This window comes from Anabrus simplex, chromosome 10, assembly GCF_040414725.1.
Source record: "Anabrus simplex isolate iqAnaSimp1 chromosome 10, ASM4041472v1, whole genome shotgun sequence".
NCBI classification, from domain to species: Eukaryota; Metazoa; Arthropoda; class Insecta; order Orthoptera; family Tettigoniidae; genus Anabrus; species Anabrus simplex.
Window position 1 is genome coordinate 29867285 of NC_090274.1, and position 24394 is coordinate 29891678.

The 24394-nt window shown below is 42.0% G+C and overlaps 1 protein-coding gene across 1 annotated transcript in view; it reads right to left on the bottom strand.

Annotated features, from left to right (window-relative positions):
• Window positions 1-24394, bottom strand: part of LOC136882467 (serine/threonine-protein kinase 32B) — a 502648-nt gene that overhangs the window by 30908 nt on the left and 447346 nt on the right. The window contains exons 4-7 of the mRNA XM_067155127.2: window positions 21745-21904; window positions 18687-18724; window positions 5604-5693; window positions 1669-1886 (exon numbers count right to left, since the gene is read on the bottom strand). Coding sequence (XP_067011228.2) covers window positions 1669-1886; window positions 5604-5693; window positions 18687-18724; window positions 21745-21904 — 506 coding nt within the window. The remainder of the gene's footprint in view (window positions 1-1668; window positions 1887-5603; window positions 5694-18686; window positions 18725-21744; window positions 21905-24394) is intronic.

Sequence of the window (24394 nt, forward strand, 5' to 3'; positions counted from 1 at the left end):
AACATTCAGTCTTTTAGAGGGTGAGAGGAATCCCTTTACGCTATATTTGTATACGTCAAGGGTGGGCAATGAGAGAATGCTGGGTCTCTCGCGACGTGGCGCATCAGAAACACATCCCGTTGCAAAAGTTTTATTTTCTAATATGATCCGAGAACCATTTTGCTTGCCTTCAAACCAGTGTGGTCTTGACACCAGCCTATGATCTAACCAAATCCAGAACAATGGTCATGTCACTAGCCTATGATCTGAGCAATAGAGAACAATGGTCTCGTCACTCGCCTATGATCTAACTAACCCAGAACAATGGTCTTGTCACTACGCTATGATATGACCAACCCACAACAATGGTCATGTCACTAGCCTATGATCTGAGCAATCCAGAACAATGGTCTCGTCACTAGCCTATGATCTAAGCAACCCAGAACAATGGTCTTGTCACTAGCCTATGACATAATTGTTGTATGTGTCCGCCGCGCCTACAATCTCCGCAGCCCGCCCGACAAATCGATGTTTCCAGAGACCACGAGGCAGCTGTAGTGCGCTGACGTGATCGTCTGTGACGTCAGCCAGCGCTATAAAAGGAGCAACGTTTCTCGCCTCTCCAGGACTCCTACAGTGTCCAACGACCAGACTACACCGCAAGTCAGACACGGAGGCACCCTCTTAAAAATGTGTTCTGAATAGGTGGACTGATTCCTGGCCGTGAGGTTTCACCTCTGGACATTGCCTCATTCATCCTGCATCCCTTAGCCACGTCGAGCACCCATTCAAGCATTCTGCTGCTCACTCAAGTCCCCTACAGTTCTCCGACTCCAATCATAGCATTCTGCTATATATGAACATTAGACGCAAGTTCCTTGCAAGTTATACGTCTCCTGTTAGCATTATGCTAATACGAACTCTCTCTACAAGTTACACTTATTATTATACTTGACCGATAGTTTTCGACTATCAAGAACATTTTCTCATTTGAACAGACTGTCTCATCAAGATAAGATTGAATGTATATAGGAATCTCAAATGTAAATATTATTCAGGCCCTCAGCCTCCTACCTTATATTAACATTAAACGTGTGCAACTCAACAAGCTTCAAGAACGTTCTATTTCATGTACATATTGTATAAATGTGTTGAAGCAATAAACTTTTATGTTGTGCCTTGTATACCAAGTTCCTTGTATACAAAAATAACGAACCCAGAACAATGGTCTCGTCACTAGCCTATGACATAACCAACCCAGAACAATGGTCTCATCACTCGTCTATGATGTAAGCGACTCAGAACAATGGTCTTCTCACTCGTCTATGATCTAACCAATCCAGAACAATGGTCTCATCACTCTTCTATAATCTAAGCAACCCAAAACAATAGTCTTGTTACTACGCTATGATATGACCAACCCAGAACAATGGTCTTGTTACTAGCCTATGACATAAACCCATAACAATGGTCTCGTCACTCGCCTATGATCTAAGCAACCCAGAACAATGGTTTTGTCATTAACCGGACCTAGGTTGGGAGCCTTATGTAGTGTGCTGTGACGTCATGCAAGCAGGCACCACGTTGTATTCCTAACCTCTCTTATGCACGCTTGTTTGTACAGTTTTACAGAATCTTATTCACTAATGTATGTTTAGATATTGAGCGGTATCACGGTGTAGCGCTCACCCTGGACAGTAGTTCTCGCAGCTGCAGACTCCAGTATGGCGGGTATTTGATGGCGACCGTGAAGAGAGCCCGCACGTCACTGATAGACGTCGCCGAATGGATGTCGTACGGACGAGCGCCGTTGAGCATTTCGTAGGCACAGACTCCTAGAGACCACCAGTCCACCGGGTAGCTGTACCCAACACACTCGTCCGCCACACAGTCGAAAATCTCGGGCGCTGAGGAAAACAAAAGCATATTAGTACTGCAGTGCCTCTTCCGGCGAGAACCCGAACAAACAATATATTACGTAATAACAATGGATGCGACAATGACATTCTAAAGTCAAACCTCAAGGAGAAATGTATATAGTGGATACTCCTTTATTTAATCATCTATCTATACCTATATAAATATAATAAGATTTTTGTCTTACATTGCTCAGAATTTAAAGAGAATGCCATTTTTGTATCGGTCGTGTCCACAGTAACAAGGAAACGCACTTTTTAATTTTCCGTAATTTCTGTCCGTATGTATGTATGTATGTATGTATGTATGTATGTATGTATGTATGTACGTGCATCACCAGAAAACGGCTGAAAAGAATTTAATGAAAATTGGTATGTGAAGTCCGGAAATTAGTCGCTACTATCTAGGCCATAAATCATTGTATTTCACGCTGAGTGAAATGGTAGTTTAGGGGTGGGCCTAAAATTTAATTTTCAAATATTTATGCTATTAGTGATCCTATCGATAAATACTACATAACTAAAGTTATATAGTATTATTAAATGTCCAATCATTTATGTCTTATACATTTTTACCATACCGGCTATGATAACATAGAAAACTCGTAAAATTGATCAACAATAATATTACAATGACCATTGTTTGTTGTAACGTGCTTTGTATCTTCTGCTTGCACTCATCTCCGATAGATGGGGTTAATGCTGGGTTCAGAGTATATCAGCCTGCGTGAATACTGGCGGCAAATAGCTGGGGAGTTTGATCTCTCTCTTTTTTAAATTGCCAATATTGTGGTTCAAAAATTTTCTGATACTACTGGTACGTAACACACTGCTTCATCATAGCATTCGAACAATTCAATCCCTACACTGAGGCACTTATTTGAATTAGCAGTGTGCACATTTAACGGAATAATGGCAGAGGAGTGTTCGCGGCTGTCTGCGGCCTGGTCATTCCAGCACTGGAAGTTTGAACTATTAGATCGGCACCGTTGTACTGTTCGTTAAAAGTGAGAAAATGTGCGGGTTTTGATTTGATCGAGTGTTTTATATGACAACATTGCTTTTAATCGCTACATTCCTACTGATGTTAGTTGGGAAAACCACAAAGACAGCCTTTCTGAGAATTCCTTAGCGAAGCACGGGTACATCAGCTAGTCTGATAATATGTACGATTCTGTGTCATAATATGATGCAATGATATTTCATTAAGTCTTATTCGCAAAAAATAGGTATTAAATTTCGCTTTCAAAAAGAAATCTTAAATATGTGTTTCAATAAATGAAAAATTGATCTAACAAATCGTTTTCGAGGGATATATATGTGGAGTGGACAAGCGCAGGATTCAGTGTATTGAAAGGGTGAGTCAGACTCGGGTCTATCAAACTACCACACATGAAACAATCAGTTATCTAGAGAATGATGCGACAAGACCTCTTTGATAAAACAGCCTTCTATATGTCACTCAGTCATGGCCATCTATCAATACTTCACATCATAGCCTGCACGGTTGCTAGGTAACAACGCACCACATGTTTTGTATCGCTAATTTCGTAACGCACAGTTTCAGATGATTTTCAGTCAAAAGGCATTTTCGTAGATCTAGACAAGGCATTCGATAATGTTGATTGGACCAAGCTATTTGCGATTCTGAAGGTGATTGGCATTAGATACCTAGAACGAAGAATTATTTACAATTTGTATACAAATCAGTCTGCAGTGAAAAGCATCGAGGGCTTTGAGAAAGAAGCAGCAATCCGGAAAGTGGGGAGGCCAGGCTGCAGTTTGCTCCCCCCACCTCCTTTCAATGTTTACATAGAACAGGCAGTAAAGGAAATCAAAACCCTGAGACTTGCTGATCATATTGTTATTTTATCTGAGACTGCAGAAGATCTTGAGAAGTTGCTGAATGGTAAGGACGGAGGCTTGGGTGAGGAGTACAAGATGAAAATTAGTAAGTTCAAAACAAAAGTAATGGACTGCAGTCGAACGAAGGCAGGTGATACAAGTAATATTAGATTACGAAATGAAGTCTCAAAGGAAGTAGATGAATATTGCTACTTGGGTAGTAAAATAACCAACGATGGCAGAAGTAAGGAGGACATAAAATGCAGGCTAACACAATCAAGGAAGCCCTTTCTTAAGGAAATAAATTCGCTCACTTCGAACATTGATATCGGAATTAGAAAAAATGTTCTGGAGCGTGGCATTGTATGGAAGTGAAACATAGACGATAACTAGCTCAGTAAGAAAGAGAATAGAAGCTTTCGAAATGTGGTGTTACAGAAGAATGCTAACGGTGAGATGGATAGATCGACTCACGAATGATGAGATACTGAATCGAATTGGTGAGAGGAGATCGATTTGGCTAAATTTTACGAGAAGAATAGATAGAATGATAGGACACGCCTTAAGACAACCAGGACTTAAGCAGTTGGTTTTGAAGGAAGTGTTGGCGGTAAGAACGGTAGGGGTAGTCGAAGGTATGAATATGACAAGCAGATTAGAGCAGATGTAGGATGCAGAAGTTACGTAGAAATGAAAAGGTTAGCACAGGAGACGGTGGCATGGAGAGCTGCAGCAAACCAGTGTATGGAATGATGACTCAAACAACAACAACACATTTATGTCAAAACCTGTAATTGTGCTCAAATTTCCTGATTAAACTTGATATTGGTGATATTTAGAAATTGGCCAGACTGTTCCAGTCACGGCTTATAACGAATTAGATGACGCTGAGGAGTTTCTTTAGCTGTTAGAGGATACACGAACTTGCTACCTCCCGAAAACTGTTAACCTGCTTGAGTCACGCCAAGGAACAGTACACAACAGTTGTTCCGACTCAGTGAGCGTGCAATATCGACAGAACCCTGTTGTGATTGTAAGTATGGTGTTCAGTGAACGTGATTAATAGAGCCCGGATTTTGATTCATTAATGCAAACTAACTGAAGCGAGTAGCAAGTATAGTCTACCTTCACAACGATTATGCTATGGGGTTTGCATAGACATTAGGGGTATGGCCAATCAGAACCCCTATAATTTATGTTACTCTTGCTACATTATGGAAGAACGGATGGCCGACTCTTCCTAATAACCAAATTAGTTTGCAATCTAACCTATTACTGCATAAAAATCCGGGCTTTAATGATTAACATCTTAACGTAACATCAAGCATCAGATTCATATTCCAAAACTATTTAACGGACGGAACAGAAAGGTGGATTTGTTATAGTGTAGAATTTCAAGTTCTCCCGAAATGAACGCAAACCGCTGCTACAATTTCAGATATTCCTTTGGTAAATATTTAAAACATTTTACGAACAAGGAGGATACAACGTTAAAATGCTTCTTCGAATCTTATTCTTCGACATACGCAGGATGAATATACGTAACAAACAAACTACAGGCTGGAGATAATAATTTCTAAGCCGTGGTCTTTGAATTATATCGGGTACTCCCGCAGCCTCTAGATAAATAACCAATTGCTATGTTATGCGAAGACACGTTACAAAAGAAGAATCGCAATGAAAACATTAACTCAGGAAATGCACTAGAATAAACATATAAAAATCGACGGAAAATCAGAGTAGTCATTGGGAAATTTACTGATGGTTAACATTCGATACTGGGATTTAAAAAAATTCAAACTGATATTTCCCAAATAGACCATTTACATGATTAAACATCAACATAATAAAACGAACATTTACCCATGTAAGGCTTGGTTCCAGACATAGAGGTAGCAAGCTGTCCAGCCTCAAGGACTGTGGCGATGTTGAAGTCGGTAATGTGAGCATGTCCTGGAACAAGAGAAGTAACATTAGCATTTCCCAAGGGAGAAAAATATGAAGGGCTCTGCAGTATGAGTAAACAAGTGTGGCACTATGCTTAATAATAATAATAATAATAATAATAATAATAATAATAATAATAATAATAATAATAATAATAATAATAATAATAATAATAATAATAATTGTACCGGGAGGTACACCTCCACGCCGCTAATTCAAAATGTGCGCCAGTAGAAATTCCTCAGCTGGAGGAAGTCTGAACTTTATCGACGGTATTAATTTTCAAGTTTCTCAGAAGATGTCACTACATGGAAATTTTGGAGTTTTTGAACTGTGTCATTTTCGACGTATTTTTGTTTTGCTTGTAGTAAGGAGTGTGAACTTTCTCTTCTAGAGGACACTACTGAAGATCAACTATAGTGCACCCTAGTGCGGAGTGAAAGAACTGTTTTTTTGGAGAAAATTCAATTTCAAAAGTTTGTTCTTTGCTAAATTTCTTTCAGTCATTGTTTAAGTTGGCAATATTAACCCTTTCTTTCCCCTTGTTTTGTATCTAGCCAATCCCGAATTTCTTTAATTAATTTTCCACCAATAATGTGTTTCTTCTTCATATTGTGTAGGGGTTTTCTCGGTTAGCCAATAAAGTTTTTTGGGGAGGGTGTTCTCATTCCCCTAACGCCTCGAACTTTCCGCGAGAGTATATAAACTGCTGATTTTAGGGTCTCCGGGCCACTTCTGTTCCAACTTTCAGTGTGTAAAGTACATAGCAGGGGGCGGGAAGCGCCTCTTTCTTCGGCAGCGGTCAACAACAAGGTAATGGCCGATTAATAACTTCTTTCTTTGATAGCTCAGCAGTTTAACTCTAGGGGCGGGTCCGAAGCTTTTCCATAATGTAACCTTTTCCTAAAATGTAACTACTCTTAGCGTCTATTCTCTTTTAAAACTACATATTGGGATAGAGAGTGCTTAACCCTCTCGAGCTCCCACTCATATTGTTTTGAGGTGAACTTATTTTCTCAACCTATTCTTCCTTAACATTATGTAAATTTGTCAATTTCTAAAGTCACCTCTTTAGTATGGGATTAGCCCTTGCATCAGTGGCCTAGAGCCAAATTAGGTTTTGAAACAAATACATTAGGAGTACAAATCGCCTCCTCTCAAATTGTTGTTTTAGAGGTCATGTAATTAACCTTCTTCTCATTTAACAGACCTCAGTAGGTTGGGTATTTTACCCCTGTGTATATGTCCTGAGAGGAGAGCTTGAAAGTGGAATTAGGTGTGGCCTTTGACAGGCCTGAATTTTGAGAGCAAGTTGCTCTTTTCCCGAAAATTTTGTTTTCTGCGCGCCTCAAGGAGGCCTTACTGTGTATTTTGGAGCAAGTGCTCCTAGGCATGAATGGGGTTCTCTGCCCCTCTGTTGACACTTGTGTTTGGGGTAAAACTGAGCTGATTGCTCAAGGATTGTGATCGCGGGGCTCGAAGCCCAAATCCTGTAAATACTGTAATTGTACTTTTGTTGCCTTGCTACTCTGTACCTGCCATGTTTGTTATTACTTGATTTTGAAAAGAAAATATAACCTTGTTAAATTTTAAATTCACTTGAATTTCGTAGCCTGAGACCTATTCACCACCCCGCACCTTCTTTCACCTCTAACTACCACGGAAAACTCCGTAACAATAATAATAATAATAATAATAATAATAATAATAATAATAATAATCATAATACATACATTATCATTATAGACTGTTATGCCTTTCAGCGTTCAGTCTGCAAGCCTCTGTGAATTTACTAAACGTCGCCACAATCTGCTCGATTTGCAACTAGTGTTGTGGCCTCATTTAGTTCCATACCTCTTATCTTTAAATCGTTAGAAACCGAGTCTAACCATCGTCGTCTTGGTCTCCTTCTACTTCTCTTATCCTCTATAGCAGAGTCCATTATTCTCCGAGGTAACCTATCCTCATCCATTCGCCTCACATGACCCCACCACCGAAGCCGGTTTATGCGTACAGCTTCATGCATCGAGTTCATTCTTAAATTAGCCTTTATCTCATACTTCCGAGTACCCTCCTGCTATCGTCCCCACCTGTTTGTACCAGCAATCATTCTTGCTACTTTCATGTCTGTTACTTCTAACTTATAAATAAGATATCCTGAGTCTACCCGGCTTTCACTCCCGTAAAGCAAAGTTGGTCTGAAAACTGCCCGATGTAAAGATAGTTTCGTCTGTCAGCTGACTTCCTTCTTACAGAATACTGTTGATCGCCACTGCGAGCTCACTGCGTTAGCTTTACTACACTTTGATTCAATCTCACTTACTATATTGCCATCCTGGGAGAACACACCACCTAAATACTTGAAATTATCGACCTGTTCTAACTTTGTATCACCAATCTGACATTCAATTCTGTTGAATTTCTTACCTACTGACATCAATTTAGTCTTCGAGAGGCTAATTTTTATACCATACTCATTGCACCTATTTTCAAGTTCCAAGATATTAGACTGCAGGCTTTCGGCACAGTCTGCCATTAAGACCAAGTCGTCAGCATAGGCCAAACTGCTTACTACATTTCCACCTAACTGAATCCCTCCCTGCCATTTTATACCTTTCAGCAGATGATCCATGTAAACTACGAACAGCAAAGGTGAAAGATTACAGCCTTGTCTAACCCCTGTAAGTATCCTGAACCAAGAACTCATTCTGCCATCAATTCTCACTGAAGCCCAATTGTCAACTTAAATGCCTTTGATTGATTTTAATAATCTACTTTTAATTCCATAGTCCTCCAGTATAACCAACATCTTTTCCCTCGGTGCCCTGTCATATGCTTTCTCTAGATCTATGAAACAAACACAACTGCCTATTCCTCTCGTAGCATTTTTCAATTACCTGGCGCATACTGAAAATCTGATCCTGACAGCCCTTCTGTAGTCTGAAACCACACTGGTTTTCATCCAACTTCTTCTCAACGACTGATCGCACCCTCCCTTCCAAGATGCCTGTGAATACTTTGCTTGGTATAATAATAATCATAATAATATCAGACACTATTATAAAAACACGACTGAAAATTTATGTCCATTTTCAAAGAATGGACAGTGAAATGCTTACTAAAATTGTACTTATGAAAGTGGAGGCAGCATACATGAAGATTCTTGAGATATACACTGAGCGGCCTAAAGTCACGGGAAGGGGCGTCCCATTAGAAAAGGTGCCGCGCATGACAGCCTGAGCGTTGCGGCTAGCTGCGGTGTAGCTGAACAGTCTGTCACAGACACCAGTGTCGTGCAGATGACAACACGTCGCGGGTTAAGAGACGGTCATAGCATTGCGGAGATTGCACACGAATTCGGGTGTCCGAGGTCAACAGTGTCGAGGGTGGATCTTCAATATCGCAGGGAGAATGTTACCACCCGCGTAAACCTCCGCACGGGAAGACCACAGGTGTTTAAGAACCATGCTGGACGCTCGAGGAACTAGTGTGAGGAGTCAGGAACACATTTCTACCAGGACCGTAATGAGGCAACTGCACCGCATAGGCTTCACCAGCCGACGACCAACTCGTGCCCCTTTGTTGACAGCTCAACGACGTGCATGGACCATGGAGCAGTGGCGGCGTGTGGTATGGTGCGATGAATCCCAGTTCCAGTTGTATCAAGCTGATGGGCGCGTGAGAGTATGGCGTATTCCCCATGAAGCTATGGGTCCTGCGTGTCAACAGGTTTGTGTCCAGGCGGGAGGTGACTCAGTTCTGGTCTGGGCGGCGTTCTCGTGATCGCAATTAGGCCCATTGTCCGGCTGCATGGACCACTGACAGGTGCACGTTATGTGGACATTCTTTCAGACCATCTGCATCACTTTTTGGCCCTAGAGTACCCTAATGGAGATGTCATGCTCAACATGACAGTGCACTATATCACCGCTCTGTAATGGCACGCAGGTGGTTGGAGGAGCACTCCAGTGAAGTTATGACCATGGATTGGCCTTCCAGTTCCCCCGATCTTAATCCAATCGAGTATTTATGGGATGCTGTCGATGCTGGCGTACGCTCCATGAACCACGCACCAACTACACAAGACCAATTGTGAGTAGCAGTGCAAGATGCGTGGGTCCAGATCCCTCCAGAACGATTCCAACACCTTGTAGAGTCGGTGGCTGGCCGTATTGTTGCAACTCGGTATTAACATCACATTCAGTGTCTTCCCATGACTTTTGGTTACTCAGTGTATATCCATCACTCTCAACCCTTTAAAGAGCAATAAATCCAACCACAACAGAAAGAACAATCTTGAGAAGTCCCCTGTTCCGACAGGCAGCCGAATTTTGCTTAATTTTAATAGCCATAAGACAACGAGGAAGAAAAGTCAGACAACTGACCACATCAACAGCATCTCATGAAGCAACAGTCGAATTTCTACCCCAAAACGAACATTATAAAAAAAACGTGTTGATAGATTGCTCAACATGTTGGACATTACAGACTGAGCAATTCAAGCCAACCCACAGTCCTTATAAGTAACATCTTTTAGTAAACAAGAAACCTTGGATTGAACTAGTATACAATTTGAACTTTTTAAACTGTGACAATCATGTTAAAGATGTTTTTACAAGATGTACAACTCTTCAGAAAGAGTAACTGGCGCTAGTTTAACTGTTTTAAGTACTTCTATAGATAATAAAGCCTAGGGTACTAGTAAATAATTTCGATCTTGGATGTTAGGAAAGCGGCTAAAAATAGGCGAAACATAACCCGCTTAAGACATAGTAATTATGTAACATTATTTATGTAAATCAATAAAGGTACTTATTTTATTAGGCTATCACTCGTTAACTAGTATTATTGTCTTTCAAAGGTAAAGTTCAGATAAAATGAGTTGTTTGATGGCCGTATAATCCATTTCTGGAACGACAGACTATTCCACAATGTTGGCACACGGTGCGATGGGTAGCCACTGATCCTTGAGAGTTGATACTTCTTTCCTGGCATTGCGTTTGTCGGCCAGATATTTCCTCCGTTGTAGTTCAAAGGATAGATAGATGCCTTTTGGTTAACGAGGCGATGCCATTCTGGACGAGGGGATGCAAGAACATCAAAATTTTCAGGTCAATTTGGCATTTCTTTAGATTCGCATTCAGAACGTCTTTGTTGCACATCCTCTTTTTCTGCCCGACCTTCAACTGACAGTATTATTATTGGCTAATGGCAATAAGTTAGATACATATATACAAGTACATAAATTTACAAATATACAGAGAGAAGAAACATGTTTCTTGGGAGCAGGATTTAGTTATAGCAGAATGTCTAGTTGAGTGATCCTCTGTATCCTCTGTTGGTTCCAAAACGTCACTCGGGCTACCTGTGTAGGAAGGTCGTGTACATTCACTTACAATATGGGGGATCGTCTGCCGAGAGGCACCACAGTCGCACTCTGGTGATGAAATATATTTCCACTTATAAAGAGTATCCCTGCATCGTCCATGATTTGTTCTCACCCGATTCAGAGTGGTCCAAACCTTATGCAGTAGATGATGTCCACCAGGAAGATGTTCACCAGAAAAGATGTTGTGTAAGGAACTGTCTGTGGCAACTTTCCAGCGACTTCTCCATTCTTCTAAAGGGTGAAAATTCCTATCAGCCAATGTGACAGCATCACGCAAAGAAGGGTGACGTGACTTGAGCCTCATCACCTTGAGAGCGGGAATATCATCCAAAACATTCAGTTTAGGGTTCATTTCTATCTCCTTGTACTCTCGAATGAGAGCATTAGATCATCTTAAATCAGGTGGAATTATACCTGACAGAATTGGGATCCAATACAGGGGTGTGGACTGGATAATATCAGATATTAAACTCATTGTAGCATTCAGTTGAGTATCAGTGAGTCTTGTAGAATAGAATAGAATAGAACAGAATAGAATAGAATAGAATAGAATGGAGTACGCCCATCCCCTAGTTCCGGATTCCGGAATTATGGGAGAGAGTACTCTTTTATTGCAATTTGTTCAATTTTATACATGCTTAACATTTAACATTTTCCTCTTACATTCGTTTAACTATACTGAATAAAATTTGTTTTGTCCTAGACGTCAGCATTGCTATCTTGTCTAGGACAACATGTATCTTACCTTAATTTATATATACACTAAAATTAACGAAAAAAAGATCATTATCAAACAATGTAACTGCTCACCTTGCGGCAAACTAACAAAGGTACACACTTCTACTTTACAGCAGAAATAAATTAAATAAGTGTGAATACCCACTTTCCAGCAGATACTACATATTATGTGAAACCTTTTCAGGCAAGTCACAAAGCGCCTTCACAGGCATTTAAATAACCTTTACAGGTATATCAATCTGTTCCACTGCATGCTTAAATGCCACCATGAATCTTACCATTACTATATTTGACGCAAGTGCTTGTTTAACAGTAACAATACTTGTGGTTATTGCTAGTGTCTTTTCGTTTCCTTATGCTATATACTTCTTGAAATCTTATTAACTCATACATTTCTGCTATTTCCGAGATCTCTTGTTGTACAGTGAGTCTTGTATGTGGGCTATTCAGCCCAACTGGTGCAGAGTACTCAGCACACGAGAAAACCAGTACATGAATTGTTTAGGAAGACGTGACTCAGGCATGCGAATTACATGACCTGACCATCGAAGCTGGTGTTTAATTATGAGAGCCTCAACTCTGGTTGTATTACCCTGCTCTAAAACACTTACGTTATTGCAATAAAAGTATATAATGTCTTGAAAAGGTGGACCCTCATGAAACACTGTTGCCATGACTTATGCCTCAACCCTCGTAAATTTTTGATATGGACACTCATTGACTGTAAAAATATATCCACTCCAGTATTTATCCAGCGGAGAATGCCGTACAGTGCTGGAGACATCGGAAGCAATCACAGCGCTAAGGCCAGGCCATTTAACTCTGCTGGAGATGGCGCCTTTTACGAGGTCACAACGTTTACGGGCCGCACTCAATCGCGCTCTTTATACTCCCGACGCCGGAATTTATAAAGGCACTTAAACAGTCTGCTATTCCTGGAACGAGCGCCAGGTATTAAAGTTCCCCCCTGTTCAGTCGTAGCAAGCTTACCAATTGATTCTCACAACGACAGTGAACGTTAAAGGCACTTAAAACGACCAGTCTAACAGCTTCTCAGTATTACCTTATCTAACTAAAAAAATATATAGTACATAATTGAGTAATTAAAATAACTTAAAAATACGCATTCTCCTCCTAAAGAAGTCCTTGTCCATAAATGTCAAAATGACTATACAGCGTGTTACAATAATGTGCTATGACTATACAGGGTGTAACAATAATGTACGATCAAACTTTCAGGACACATTGCTCACACGTAGAAGAAGAAAATGCGAGGGTTGTAAATAAAGTAGCGGCAGCATTGATAGTATGCAATATTTAATGAGTTTCTACCATCGGTTGGCCAGTAGGCGCGCCCAGCTTATCTGACTTCCACTGACTCATCACTTCCCGTTACACAGCGCAGCGACATCACGGGAATGCCCGCACTTCGCAGTTCAGGTCCGTGCTTAGAACATGTATTAAGTGTTGGTTTGTCGCTCCAAGTGTTACTTCACGGTATAATTCTCATAATGCCTGCACATGTGTACTCTGTAGAGGAAAGGGTATTTATGTACGATAATTATGTAAATAACAGTCTTGAAGGGACGTCGTTAGGCGATTAGTGACACAATTTCGAGGTGTACGCTCATCACATAGAGAAACAGCGCGGGAACTCGTAGAGAAATTGAGAGGAGTTGGTTCTTTACTCGATAAGAAGCGAAGTGTCGAAAAATGTGTACTTAACGAGAAAAAATTAAACGAAATCGCAGAAAGATTAGAACATAGCCTACAAAATCCCTAAGACAAGTTGGACAAGGAGCCAAGGTTAGTTTGTTGATGGTTATGTCTCGTGATTTCAATGTGTAACTAGTCAGGTTGGCAGCACTGATGAGCCATTAAAAAAATGACAATACGGTTTGCGATATATGCTGTTTTGTAGCCTACAGCCTACTTGCCGTTGCTAAATCTCCTAAAGCTCTTTCACAGTAATGAAAGGAAAAACTAACAGCAGGACTCAACAGGTATTTGGAACGAAAGGGAGCATCTAAATGGAACTAGTCATCAGCGTTTTCTACTCGGTTTAAATTCATTGTTTTGTAGCAAATAAATTTATAATATATACACGATGTAACAACAATGTACGACCAAACCTTCAGGAATATTCATCACACATAGAAGAAGAAAATGTTGCATGGACATGAGTCCGGAAAAGCTTTATTTCAGCCCATGTGGGTGGCGGATGCAGACGAAGAATACACCCACGGTTTCCCCTGCCTGTTGTAAGAGGCGACTAAAAGAGGCCCATGCTTTCTCAAATTGGGAGCGTGGTTTGGCGACCACGAGTCCCTTAGCTGAGTCCTGGAAATCCTTCCACTTACTTATTCTAGGCTCCTCACTTTCATCTATCCTATCCCACCTTCCGACTCCGACGATGTTAGGTCTCGAGGCCGAGGGAGTCTTATTTTCACACCCTTCGTGGCCCTTGTCTTTCTTTGGCCGATACCTTCATTTTTCGAAGTGTCTGCGTCCTTCAATGTTTTCTCTCTCTGATTCGTGTTATATATGGAAGATGGCTACCTAGTTGTACTTCCTCTTAAGACAAGAATCACCACCACCACTGCCACCGTTACAATAAGAGCTTGACATTATTATTGCGACCTGACAGCGTGTGCTGCCATGTAACACTATTGGGCGAACGTCTAGCAATAAACGGGGACGTTGGCCCCGCCTAGCCGATATCGCTCCCGAAATCGGCAATAGTAGTGACTGTTTTTCGGTTTGTCCCTCAGGTACAGCATGTGTAAGAATAACACCCTCGTAGTCGCATGTCACAATCAGCATAAGCTTCACCGGACTGTGTTCCTGTCGAAATTTCTGTGGACGTGGCGAAGCTGGGTAGGAAAGGTGACAATATGCTGGAGATATGACTCTCTTTCGTTGCGGTGTCTAGCCAGGTGGATGCCAGCCAGTGCATACCGGTGTGGAACCCAACGTGGGGCCAATTTTCCTCATGTTAAGACATATCGTCAGTATGTGCCACAGCGTTTAATGAAGAGACCAACCTCTATGGATAATTCCCGTACAGTCCATCAGTGGTGAACGGAAATGAGACCAATCACGATGTCAATCTGCTCTTGAGGAATGGACGGCGGATCTGTGCGGTTCAAACCCACAGTCTCATTCCGACCTGAATGAAACGCCTTTACCCATCGTATACGGTACTGCATTCTCGTCACATCCTGAACGTAATACTCGATAACCTTCTGATGCATTTTTGCCACGGGCAACTTCCATTTTAATCCACGAATGCTGATTCATCTTTTGAAAACATGTCGACACTCTTCACTTCAACGCCACACAGCAACAACACTCCCAACTGGATGCCCGTTTTCTTCCGAGTGTCTGGACTACGTCGCTTCTGCTTTGTTTACAGCCTCCATGGATCCGTAAAGGCGTCATTTTCATGCCATAACTCAACTTCTACAACTCTACATAGTACGAGGGCCAATATAGTTATATAACAAACTTTCTTTGCACCCTATAAAGCAATGTTGGAGATTTTTCAACACTGTCACCACCAGAATGGAGACACCTATGATATCGTGGACAATTTTTTGTATGCCGGTGACGTCGACGTGTCCCGCCTGGGAATGGAACTAGCGTATGACATTCATCTTCAGCTCTCCGTCCGTGTCAAAATGCTAACAGGAGGATAGAAGTGTTTTTAGGTGCAAGAAAAGATGACAGTCACTGGGAGCAAGATCAGGGCTGTACGGTGGATGATCAAACACCTCCCAGCTGAACTCCTGCAGAACAGTTGTTGAGCACCGAGCATTGCCATGGATCAGCACAACAACTGTACTGAGCATACCACGCCTCTTGTTTTTAATGACCCATCGCAGTTTCCGTAGAAAGTTTATCACAGACCGAACCTCGCAGGCGGCGGGAGAAAAAATAATACAAGCCACTGCTGCTGCGCTACTGACACCCGGCCAGTGTATGATTACTAGGTCGTAGATCTGTCGCGCATCCTCATAGTTCCCGACTAAATACGTTTGTTTTACAAGAAAAGAAATAGTAAAACAATTTCTGGATGGCCTACGTACATTAATAGTGGGAAACACACCGGAACAGTACGCATCAACATAGCACATGAAACTCTTCATTATATGAATTGTTCAAAATACCCTCTGTTAATGATTGATACTTGTATCAATCCGCCGTCGAAGTGTACATCAGCGCATTCGAGATTCAGTGCTAACAGAGCACTTGATGAAACTTGTTGTCTATAGGCGTCCAAACTCCAAGTCAGCAGCCCCTATAATATTGTTCTTATCGCTAGTAAAGTAGAACCATGGTATTTCTCAAGTTGCGGTACTAATCAAAAGCAGCGTAGACTCACGGTGTTCCACACATTATGGTACTACTCAAGGATTGTACGTCGCACAGGTAACGCAGACTTATGGTGTTTCTCACATGACGGCGCCACACGTAGGAAGAGCAAACCCATGGTGTTCCTCATATAGTGGGTACTAACCACAGGCAACGTAAGCCCGTGGTGTTCCGCATATAGTGGGTACTAATCACAGGTACTGTAAACCCACAGTGAAGCCACTCTCTCCTGCTACTAATCACAAACCTACTGTGTACCGATACCTAACACAATGGTACTACTCGCAAGTAAAGGCGATCCATGGTGTTCCCCGCATGATGATACAAATCACAAGAAGTTTGATGGTTCTAATTCAATCATCCCTTGGTCACCCCTTTAAGTCGCCTCTTACAACAGACAGGGAAACCGTGGGTGTATTCTTCGTCTGCGTCCGCCACCCACATGGGCTGAAATAAATCGTTTCCGGACTTATGTCCATATAACATTTTCTTCTTCTATGTGTGAGGAATGTGTCCTGAAGGTTTGACCTACATTAATCTTACATCCTGTATATACTATATATTTATTGCTAGTTGCTTTACATCGCACCGACACAGATAGGTCTTATGGCGACGATGGGACAGGGAAGGGCTAGGAGTTGGAAGGAAGCGGCCGTGGCCTTAATTAAGGTACAGCCCAAGCATTTGCCTGGTGTGGAAATGGGAAACCACGGAAAACCATTTTCAGGGCTGCCGACAGTGGGGTTCGAACCTACTATCTCCCGAATACTGGATACTGGTCGCACTTAAGCGACTGCAGCTATCGAGCTCGGTCTATATATTTATTTGCTACAAAACAATGAATTTAAGCCGAGTAGAGAACGCTTATGACTAGTTCCTTTTGGATGCTCCCTTTCGTTCCCAATACGTGTTCAGCCCTGCTGTTAGTTTTCCTTTCTTTACTATGAAAGAGCTTTGCAGGATTTAGCAACGGCACATAGGCTGTACACTAAACAGCATATGTCGCAGCCCTATTGTATTTTTTTTAATGGCTCATCAGCCGCATACTAGTGTTACCCGTTTGCAACTGTTGGTACAGTTCAAAGTTCGTTTTCAGTCGGTAGGTTCTATCCTGGAGCACTCTTGGCCCATGAATTTTCCGGAAGATACGTCTTTGGACTTCCTGTTCATCAGCAAGGTCTGCCTTTTAGTTCTGAGAGCGTCCGAGGACACGGTTTGCTCAAGTCTTTCTTGTCGTGTGCAAAGTCTTTCTATTTGACTCCCATGGGCGACCTGCACGTCTGGTTGTGAGGTGTTTATGATAATGAGGTAGAGATTGGGTGTGCAGTCGCTTAAGTGCGGCCAGTATCCAGTATTTGGGAGATAGTAGGTTCGAACACCACTGTCGGCAGCCCTGAAAATGGTTTTCTGTGGTTTCCCATTTTCACACCAGGCAAATGCTGGGGTTGTACCTTAATTAAGGCCACGGCCGCTTCCTTCCCACTCCTAGCCCTTTCCTATCCTATCGTCGCCATAAGACCTATCTGTATCGGTGCGACGTAAAGCAACTAGCAAAAAAAAGAGATTGGGTGAAACCCTGTGTCGGCACGTAGCCTACTTCTGACGACATCAAGGCTTAACATCTCCATCTGACGGATGAATGTCACCAAGAGCGTCATATGCACTCACTCCATATGAAGACTGCGGAGAGATTAGGAATTTAATCACCGGGCGAGTTGGCCGTGCGCGTAGAGGCGCGCGGCTGTGAGCTTGCATCCGGGAGATAGTAGGTTCGAATCCCACTATCGGCAGCCCTGAAAATGGTTTTCCGTGGTTTCCCATTTTCACACCAGGCAAATGCTGGGGCTGTACCTTAATTAAGGCCACGGCCGCTTCCTTCCAACTCCTAGGCCTTTCCTATCCCATCGTCGCCATAAGACCTAACTGTGTCGGTGCGACGTAAAGCCCCTAGCAAAAAAAAAAGAAAGGAATTTAATCCAGTCTTTTTCCTCGGAATCTAGTGATTAGGAATTGTATATCACCACCACTCCTACCCTGCCGTCCAATATCCTGACGGTGATTATTTTGCCACCAACAGGAATCGAACCGAACGGTGTCAGACCATAAAGACACGACCCTTTAACGATCATGCCCGCTAGTAAGCAGACAATATACACGGGTATCTCCAAGTGCAATGCGTTTGTTATAAACAGTGAAATCAAATAATAGTGCAAATACATGAGCGAAAAAGTTGACAATAGGAACCCCACCAGATTCCCAAGGAGAGGGCGCCAGAAATTCTTGAGCAGTTTAATCTTATAACTGGAGTGAAAGTATGAACAGAGTTGTGCGGTTCTTGAAGGAGCTGTACTAGTTAATATGTAAATTTCATATTATAGAAAGTAGTGTGTGCTTGTGATATTTTTCTTCCTTATTTCCCTCACAATAATCCACAATTTTCTTGCGAGATCCATACAACAACTTTTTGAACAGTTAGATGTTAATAATGAAAAACTTACCTTCTTCGTCTAAAAGGATGTTGTCTGGTTTGATGTCTCTGTAAAGAGGAAAGCATACAGGTTAGAAACGTGGCCTGTTGTTTCACAAACCATTACATGAGCGAAAGTAAGTTTACAGTTAAACTTCTCTTCAATATAAGTTTTATTGTTATCAGTTTGAAGTGGCTGTATGGCTTGTAAACAGATGTCGTAGGATCAACAGCTTTATATCGCTGATTATCAAGCAATCATTCATCATTCGCTTAGGGCTGTGCTGTGCTGGTACATTCTATTCCTATGTTTCCCATAATTAATGTACTGTGCAGAGTTATAGAAAATGAGTTCTAACATGGAAATAAAGCGTTTCCGGACGCAAGTTCATATAACGTATTATCTTCTACTACGCCTGAGGAATGTGTCCTCAAAGTTTTATCTTCATTATTTTTTTTTTGCTAGGGGCTTTACGTCGCACCGACACAGATAGGTCTTATGGCGACGATGGGATAGGAAAGGCCCAGGAGTTGGAAGGAAGCGGCCGTGGCCTTAATTAAGGTACAGCCCCAGCATTTGCCTGGTGTGAAAATGGGAAACCACGGAAAACCATCATCCGGGCTGCCGACAGTGGGATTCGAACCCACTCTCTCCCGGATGCCCATTATTGTTACACTCTGTATATACTGTAGTATTTTGAAAAGACATCAGTCCACAAATCCTGAATGATCACAAGGATCGTGAATTATTACAATTTAGATGACGTAAACATTGTACCAATGCCTTTGCTGACAGGACCTAATGTTTACAGTGCACTATGTCTTCTGGTATAGGCTAGAGCAATTTTGTTACGTTCGTAGATCTGTCTCAGTCTCATCCTTGGCTTTGACAATATGAAAGTGACTGAGGTATGAGCGATGCCAGTAATGGCAATCCTTATGCAGCCAGTCCCTGCTATGAATGGTGTGCAGATGTTGCTCATAGGGTCGGTTGGTGCATGCATTTCAGTGGGCTTGACAGATTGATATGTAAAAGCAACTCTGGCTCGGTGAGAAAAGCAACGGGAAACTACCTCACTCCTCATTTCCCTAGTACGCCTCTTCAGTGATGCCTAGGCCATCTATCACAGCTGATGGCAGAGCTGTTGAGGATACCACCAGCGGAATCGCTGACGGACTGAACATACATACAAACATACAAACATACAAACACGTACCAGCATCGCATGCGTTTCTTTCGGTGTCTTACCAAGTTTAAAACAAAACTGTACATTGCTCTTTTGGTCCTTCATGTTCCTGTTCGCAGTTCAGAACCAACGCACTAAACACGCCCTGTGTCAAACAGGTCTTATACGGCACACACACGATGCTTAACTGAACAACGTTGGGAGCAGGTGGTCAAAACCTGTTGCCACGCAGGTGCACCGTTGCGTGTCGCCAGTGTTGCCGGATCGACCGTACTGACTTCATTCACCGAACTTTATTCTCACAGGTTGTATGTAGTCTAAGGGCTTATACTGAATACAGTACTTTTATAGTATTTAAAAATATAATATCAAACTCCTATTCTACGGCACCGCTATAATTATGACCCTTTTTAAAGAAACTTTTTTGAAGATAGAATACAATAGTGAAACAAGAAACATGGCTCTGTTAACACCTTTGGAAAAAAATTGTTAGTCTTTTCTGCTTTTTACTGTTAACCTTCTTTTCTTCCACATACTTTTCAAGAACATTTATTGCTGTGATAAACACTGTCATTTACATTTGACTGACTCTATATGTACTGTAGGCTCGAAGCCACGCAGCTAAGATTCGTAAATGGAACTTGTCATTCGAAACTTTCGTACGTGACCGGTAATGAATTCATACCCGAAAAACAACGAGGCTTCCCCAATTTTCCGATCACTAGAAATTTATTTTACAGTTCCCGTCATATTAGCTCCCAGCATCACTGTAACCCTTTCCTTACGCAGTCATTGTTGAACAAACTTCGAGTTACGGAGTATTTTTCGCTTCAATGGAGGAGGCGTTTGCTTCGAGAAATCGAGAAATTCATGTATCCGAATGTCGACTAATAGAGAAATAAATACGCGAAGAATAGGACGAACAGCCAGGAAATTGAAGTCACTTCGAGATACTGAAAATTTGAATAATGGTGGTTCGACTGTATTACTAGTTTAACATTCTAAAGCCAGCATCATTCTATACGAATTCATACACATGACATATTGAATACGTAGGTCGAGTCATAAGTCATGGCAACTATCTTTTTTTTCTCGCGAACAGGAGACAACACGGAAAATCTAACATATGCATTTGGAAACGTACGGTATGTACTTGCGTATGTTGCCACTAGTCGGTGTATGTAAACAACAGTGTGGGTCTAAGCATGCCCTCAAGTTCAGTGTGTGTGAGTGAGAGCGTCACAAAATGGAAGTCATCAAGCAGGAACCGCCTTATTCGCCTGATCTGATCCCATATGACTATGATCTAATCCCCAAAGTCAAGAAGCCATGACGTGGACAACGGTTGCTAACAAAGAGGACACCGTAACGGCATTTCGGAGAGAGGTGTCACACTAGCGATACACAGGCATCGAATGGTGTTGAGCGCCTGCCCCACCGCTGGCAACGCACAGTGGAAACCTTGGGTGATTATTTCGAAGGTCTGTAACCAGTGGAGACCTGTCCTTTGTACGTAGTCTTGTGTATTTGTTGTCTGTACCATAATAAAACAATGTTTACCAATGGCCTACGTTCTGTCACTTTCCTACGAGAATCTCCTGAAGTCAGAATTTGTCTTCAGGCACTATGCATAAGTACATGCCCTATATTTCCGAATGCATATCTTAGATTTTCCGTGTTGTCTTCTGTTCGCGGGAGAAAAAAAATAGTTGCTATGACTTTTGAATCGACCCTCGTATATGACATGTTCATGATTTTTGGCCACTGAAGGATAAATGACAGCCAGTCGGACGGTTAGTCCACACTAGTGCGGAGCCCAGATCACTCTGATAAAGCCCAGGTTAATAGAGAAAATTATGCTTTACGCTCGGAAGCGTTGTAAGGTGTATCTCTGGTACTCACCTGTGCACGATGTGTTTGCTCTGCAGGTAGTCCAAAGCCAGGGCCAGCTCACACACGTACAGCTGTACACAGTCCTCTGTGAAGTGCACTTCGTTTCTCACATGGTACCTCAAGTCCCCTCCTAGCAGCAGATCCGACACCATGAACAGGTCTTCTTCATCTGAAACACCAAGGTTATTCTCAATGGTCAGCATATTGGCCAACGGGTCCACGGTTAGATTCTCAGCCGTATCGGGGATTTTAACCTTCATTGACCTTTCTTTTCGCTAGGGGACTGGGTGTTTGTGGCGTCTTCAACATTAGATTTCATCTTACGTCCGGCCTCATCCTCGCGTGAAATCAAAAGGGATGCATCAGGCTTCTTGGGATGTATTGAGCCTGCCTGGTTAGACAAGAGTGTAATGAAATAGCGTATGGCTTTTAGTGCCGGGAGATGGCATGACGGGTTCAGGTCGCCTGGTGTAGGTCTTTTGATTCGACTCCCGTAGGCGACCTGCGCGTCTTGATGAGGATGAAATGATGAAGACAACACAAACACCCAGCCCCCGTGCCAGGGAAATTAACCAATGATGGTTGACATTCCCGACCCTGCCGGGAATCGAACCCGGGACCCCTGTGACCAAAGTCCAGCATGCTAACCACTTAGCTATGGAGCCGGACAACAAGAGGGTAAACAAGGCTGTAATGTTTCACTGTTAGTTTTCACAGTTTACGTGAATTATTATTATTATTATTATTATTATTATTATTATTATTATTATTATTATTATTATGTAGCCTCCATGGCTCAGGCAGCAGCGCGGCGGCCTCTCACCGCTCGGTTCCGTGGTTCAAATCTCGGTCACTCCACGCGAGATTTGTGCTGGACAAAGCGGAGGCGGGACAGGTTTTTCTCCGGGTACTCCGGTTTTCCCTGTCATAACTTATTCCAGCAACACTCTCCAATATAATTTCATTTCATCTATCATTCATTAATCATTGCCCCATAGCAGTGCGACAGGCTTCGGCACAATTTCTATCCTCGCCGCTAGATTGGGGCTTCATTCATTCCATACCTGACCCTGTCGAATGACTGGACACAGGCTGCGGATTTTCATTTTCAATATGATTATTATTATTTTTTATACATCGAGTTGAGCCTCTATGGACTGCGTGGTAACAACCAATTTCATTTCAGTGTCTAGGTATTGTTCCGGCTTTGACTTTCTGCCATTATCTTCTAAGCCCAGCGACGAATGCCTGTTTATGCTCTTCAGACAGAGGTCCTTTCCGTCTTCTGGAAGTTGATGCCATTTGGAAACCAAGTTGTTCACCAATCTTCTGAATGCGTTTCTGTCATGAATTTCTTGGTCTGAAATACCAATCTGCCTCAGATCTTTTTCGCATTCCTAGAACCATTTCGGCTTTGTTGCCTTAGATTGAATAAAATTCCATATTCTTTTTGTCAGCCAATCATCAGTCATCCTCAAGAGATGACCGTAAAATAATAGCCGTCTGTTATTAACTGACGCTGTGAGAGGTTCTGTACAATTCCTCATTTGGTCTCATTCGCCACTGTCCATCAACCCACCGATTACCTAGGATTTTTTTAGTATCCTGCGCTCTCTTTTTTTTTTCAGCCGGTCAGCTTGACCTTTACTACATAAGGTCAAAGTTTCGGACGCATATAATCCCTCAGGTTTTACAACTGTGTTATAGTGTCAGAACTTGGCCCCTATACTGATAGACTTTTTATTATAGATATTCTTTGTCATTTGGTATGCCTGGTCTAACTTCCTCATCATGACATTGATTGCTTCCTCTTCTAATCCATTCTGCTGGACGACTTCACCAAGATATCTGAAATTCTTGACACGACCCATTTTTCCAAAATTAGTGATCATCCATTCAGGTCCATCACAGATGTTTGTCATATCTTTTGTATTCGGAATAGAAATCTGGATTCCTACCTTTTCAGCAACTTCTGATGACAGGCTATTGATCTTGTTGACTGCTGAATCGATGTTAGCAAAAATGGTCAGATCATCCGCAAAGGCCAGACAATCAACGTATTATATTATTATTATTATTATTATTGTTACGGAGTTTTCCGTGGTAGGTAGAGGTGAAAGAAGGTGCGGGTGTGAATGGGTTTCAAGCTACGAAATTATAGTGCAATGTAAAATTAATTTAAAATTTAACAAGGTTATATTTTCTTTTCGAAAACAAAGAAATAACAAGCATGGCAAGTACAAAGTAGCAAGTCAAAAGGGGTTAGTTACAATATTTACAGAATTTGGGCTTCGCGCCCTGACTTCACAATGCTTGGGCAATCAGCTCAGTTTTACCCCAAACACAAGTTTTAGCAGAGGGGGAGAAAACCCCATTCATACCTAGGAGCCCTTGCTCCAAATTACACTGAAAAACCTCCACGAGGCATTCAACCCTGAATTTTCAAAAGAGCCACTTGCTCTCAAAATTTAAGCCTCTCCCAGGCCACGCCAAACTCCACCTTTAAGTTGTCCTCACTGGACATAGACACAGGGGTAAAATACCCAACCTACTGAGGTCTATTAAATAAAAATGGGCAATTACATGACCTCTAAAATAACAATTTGAGAGGAGGCGATCTTGCACTCCTAATGCACTTGTTTTTAAAAACCTAATCTGG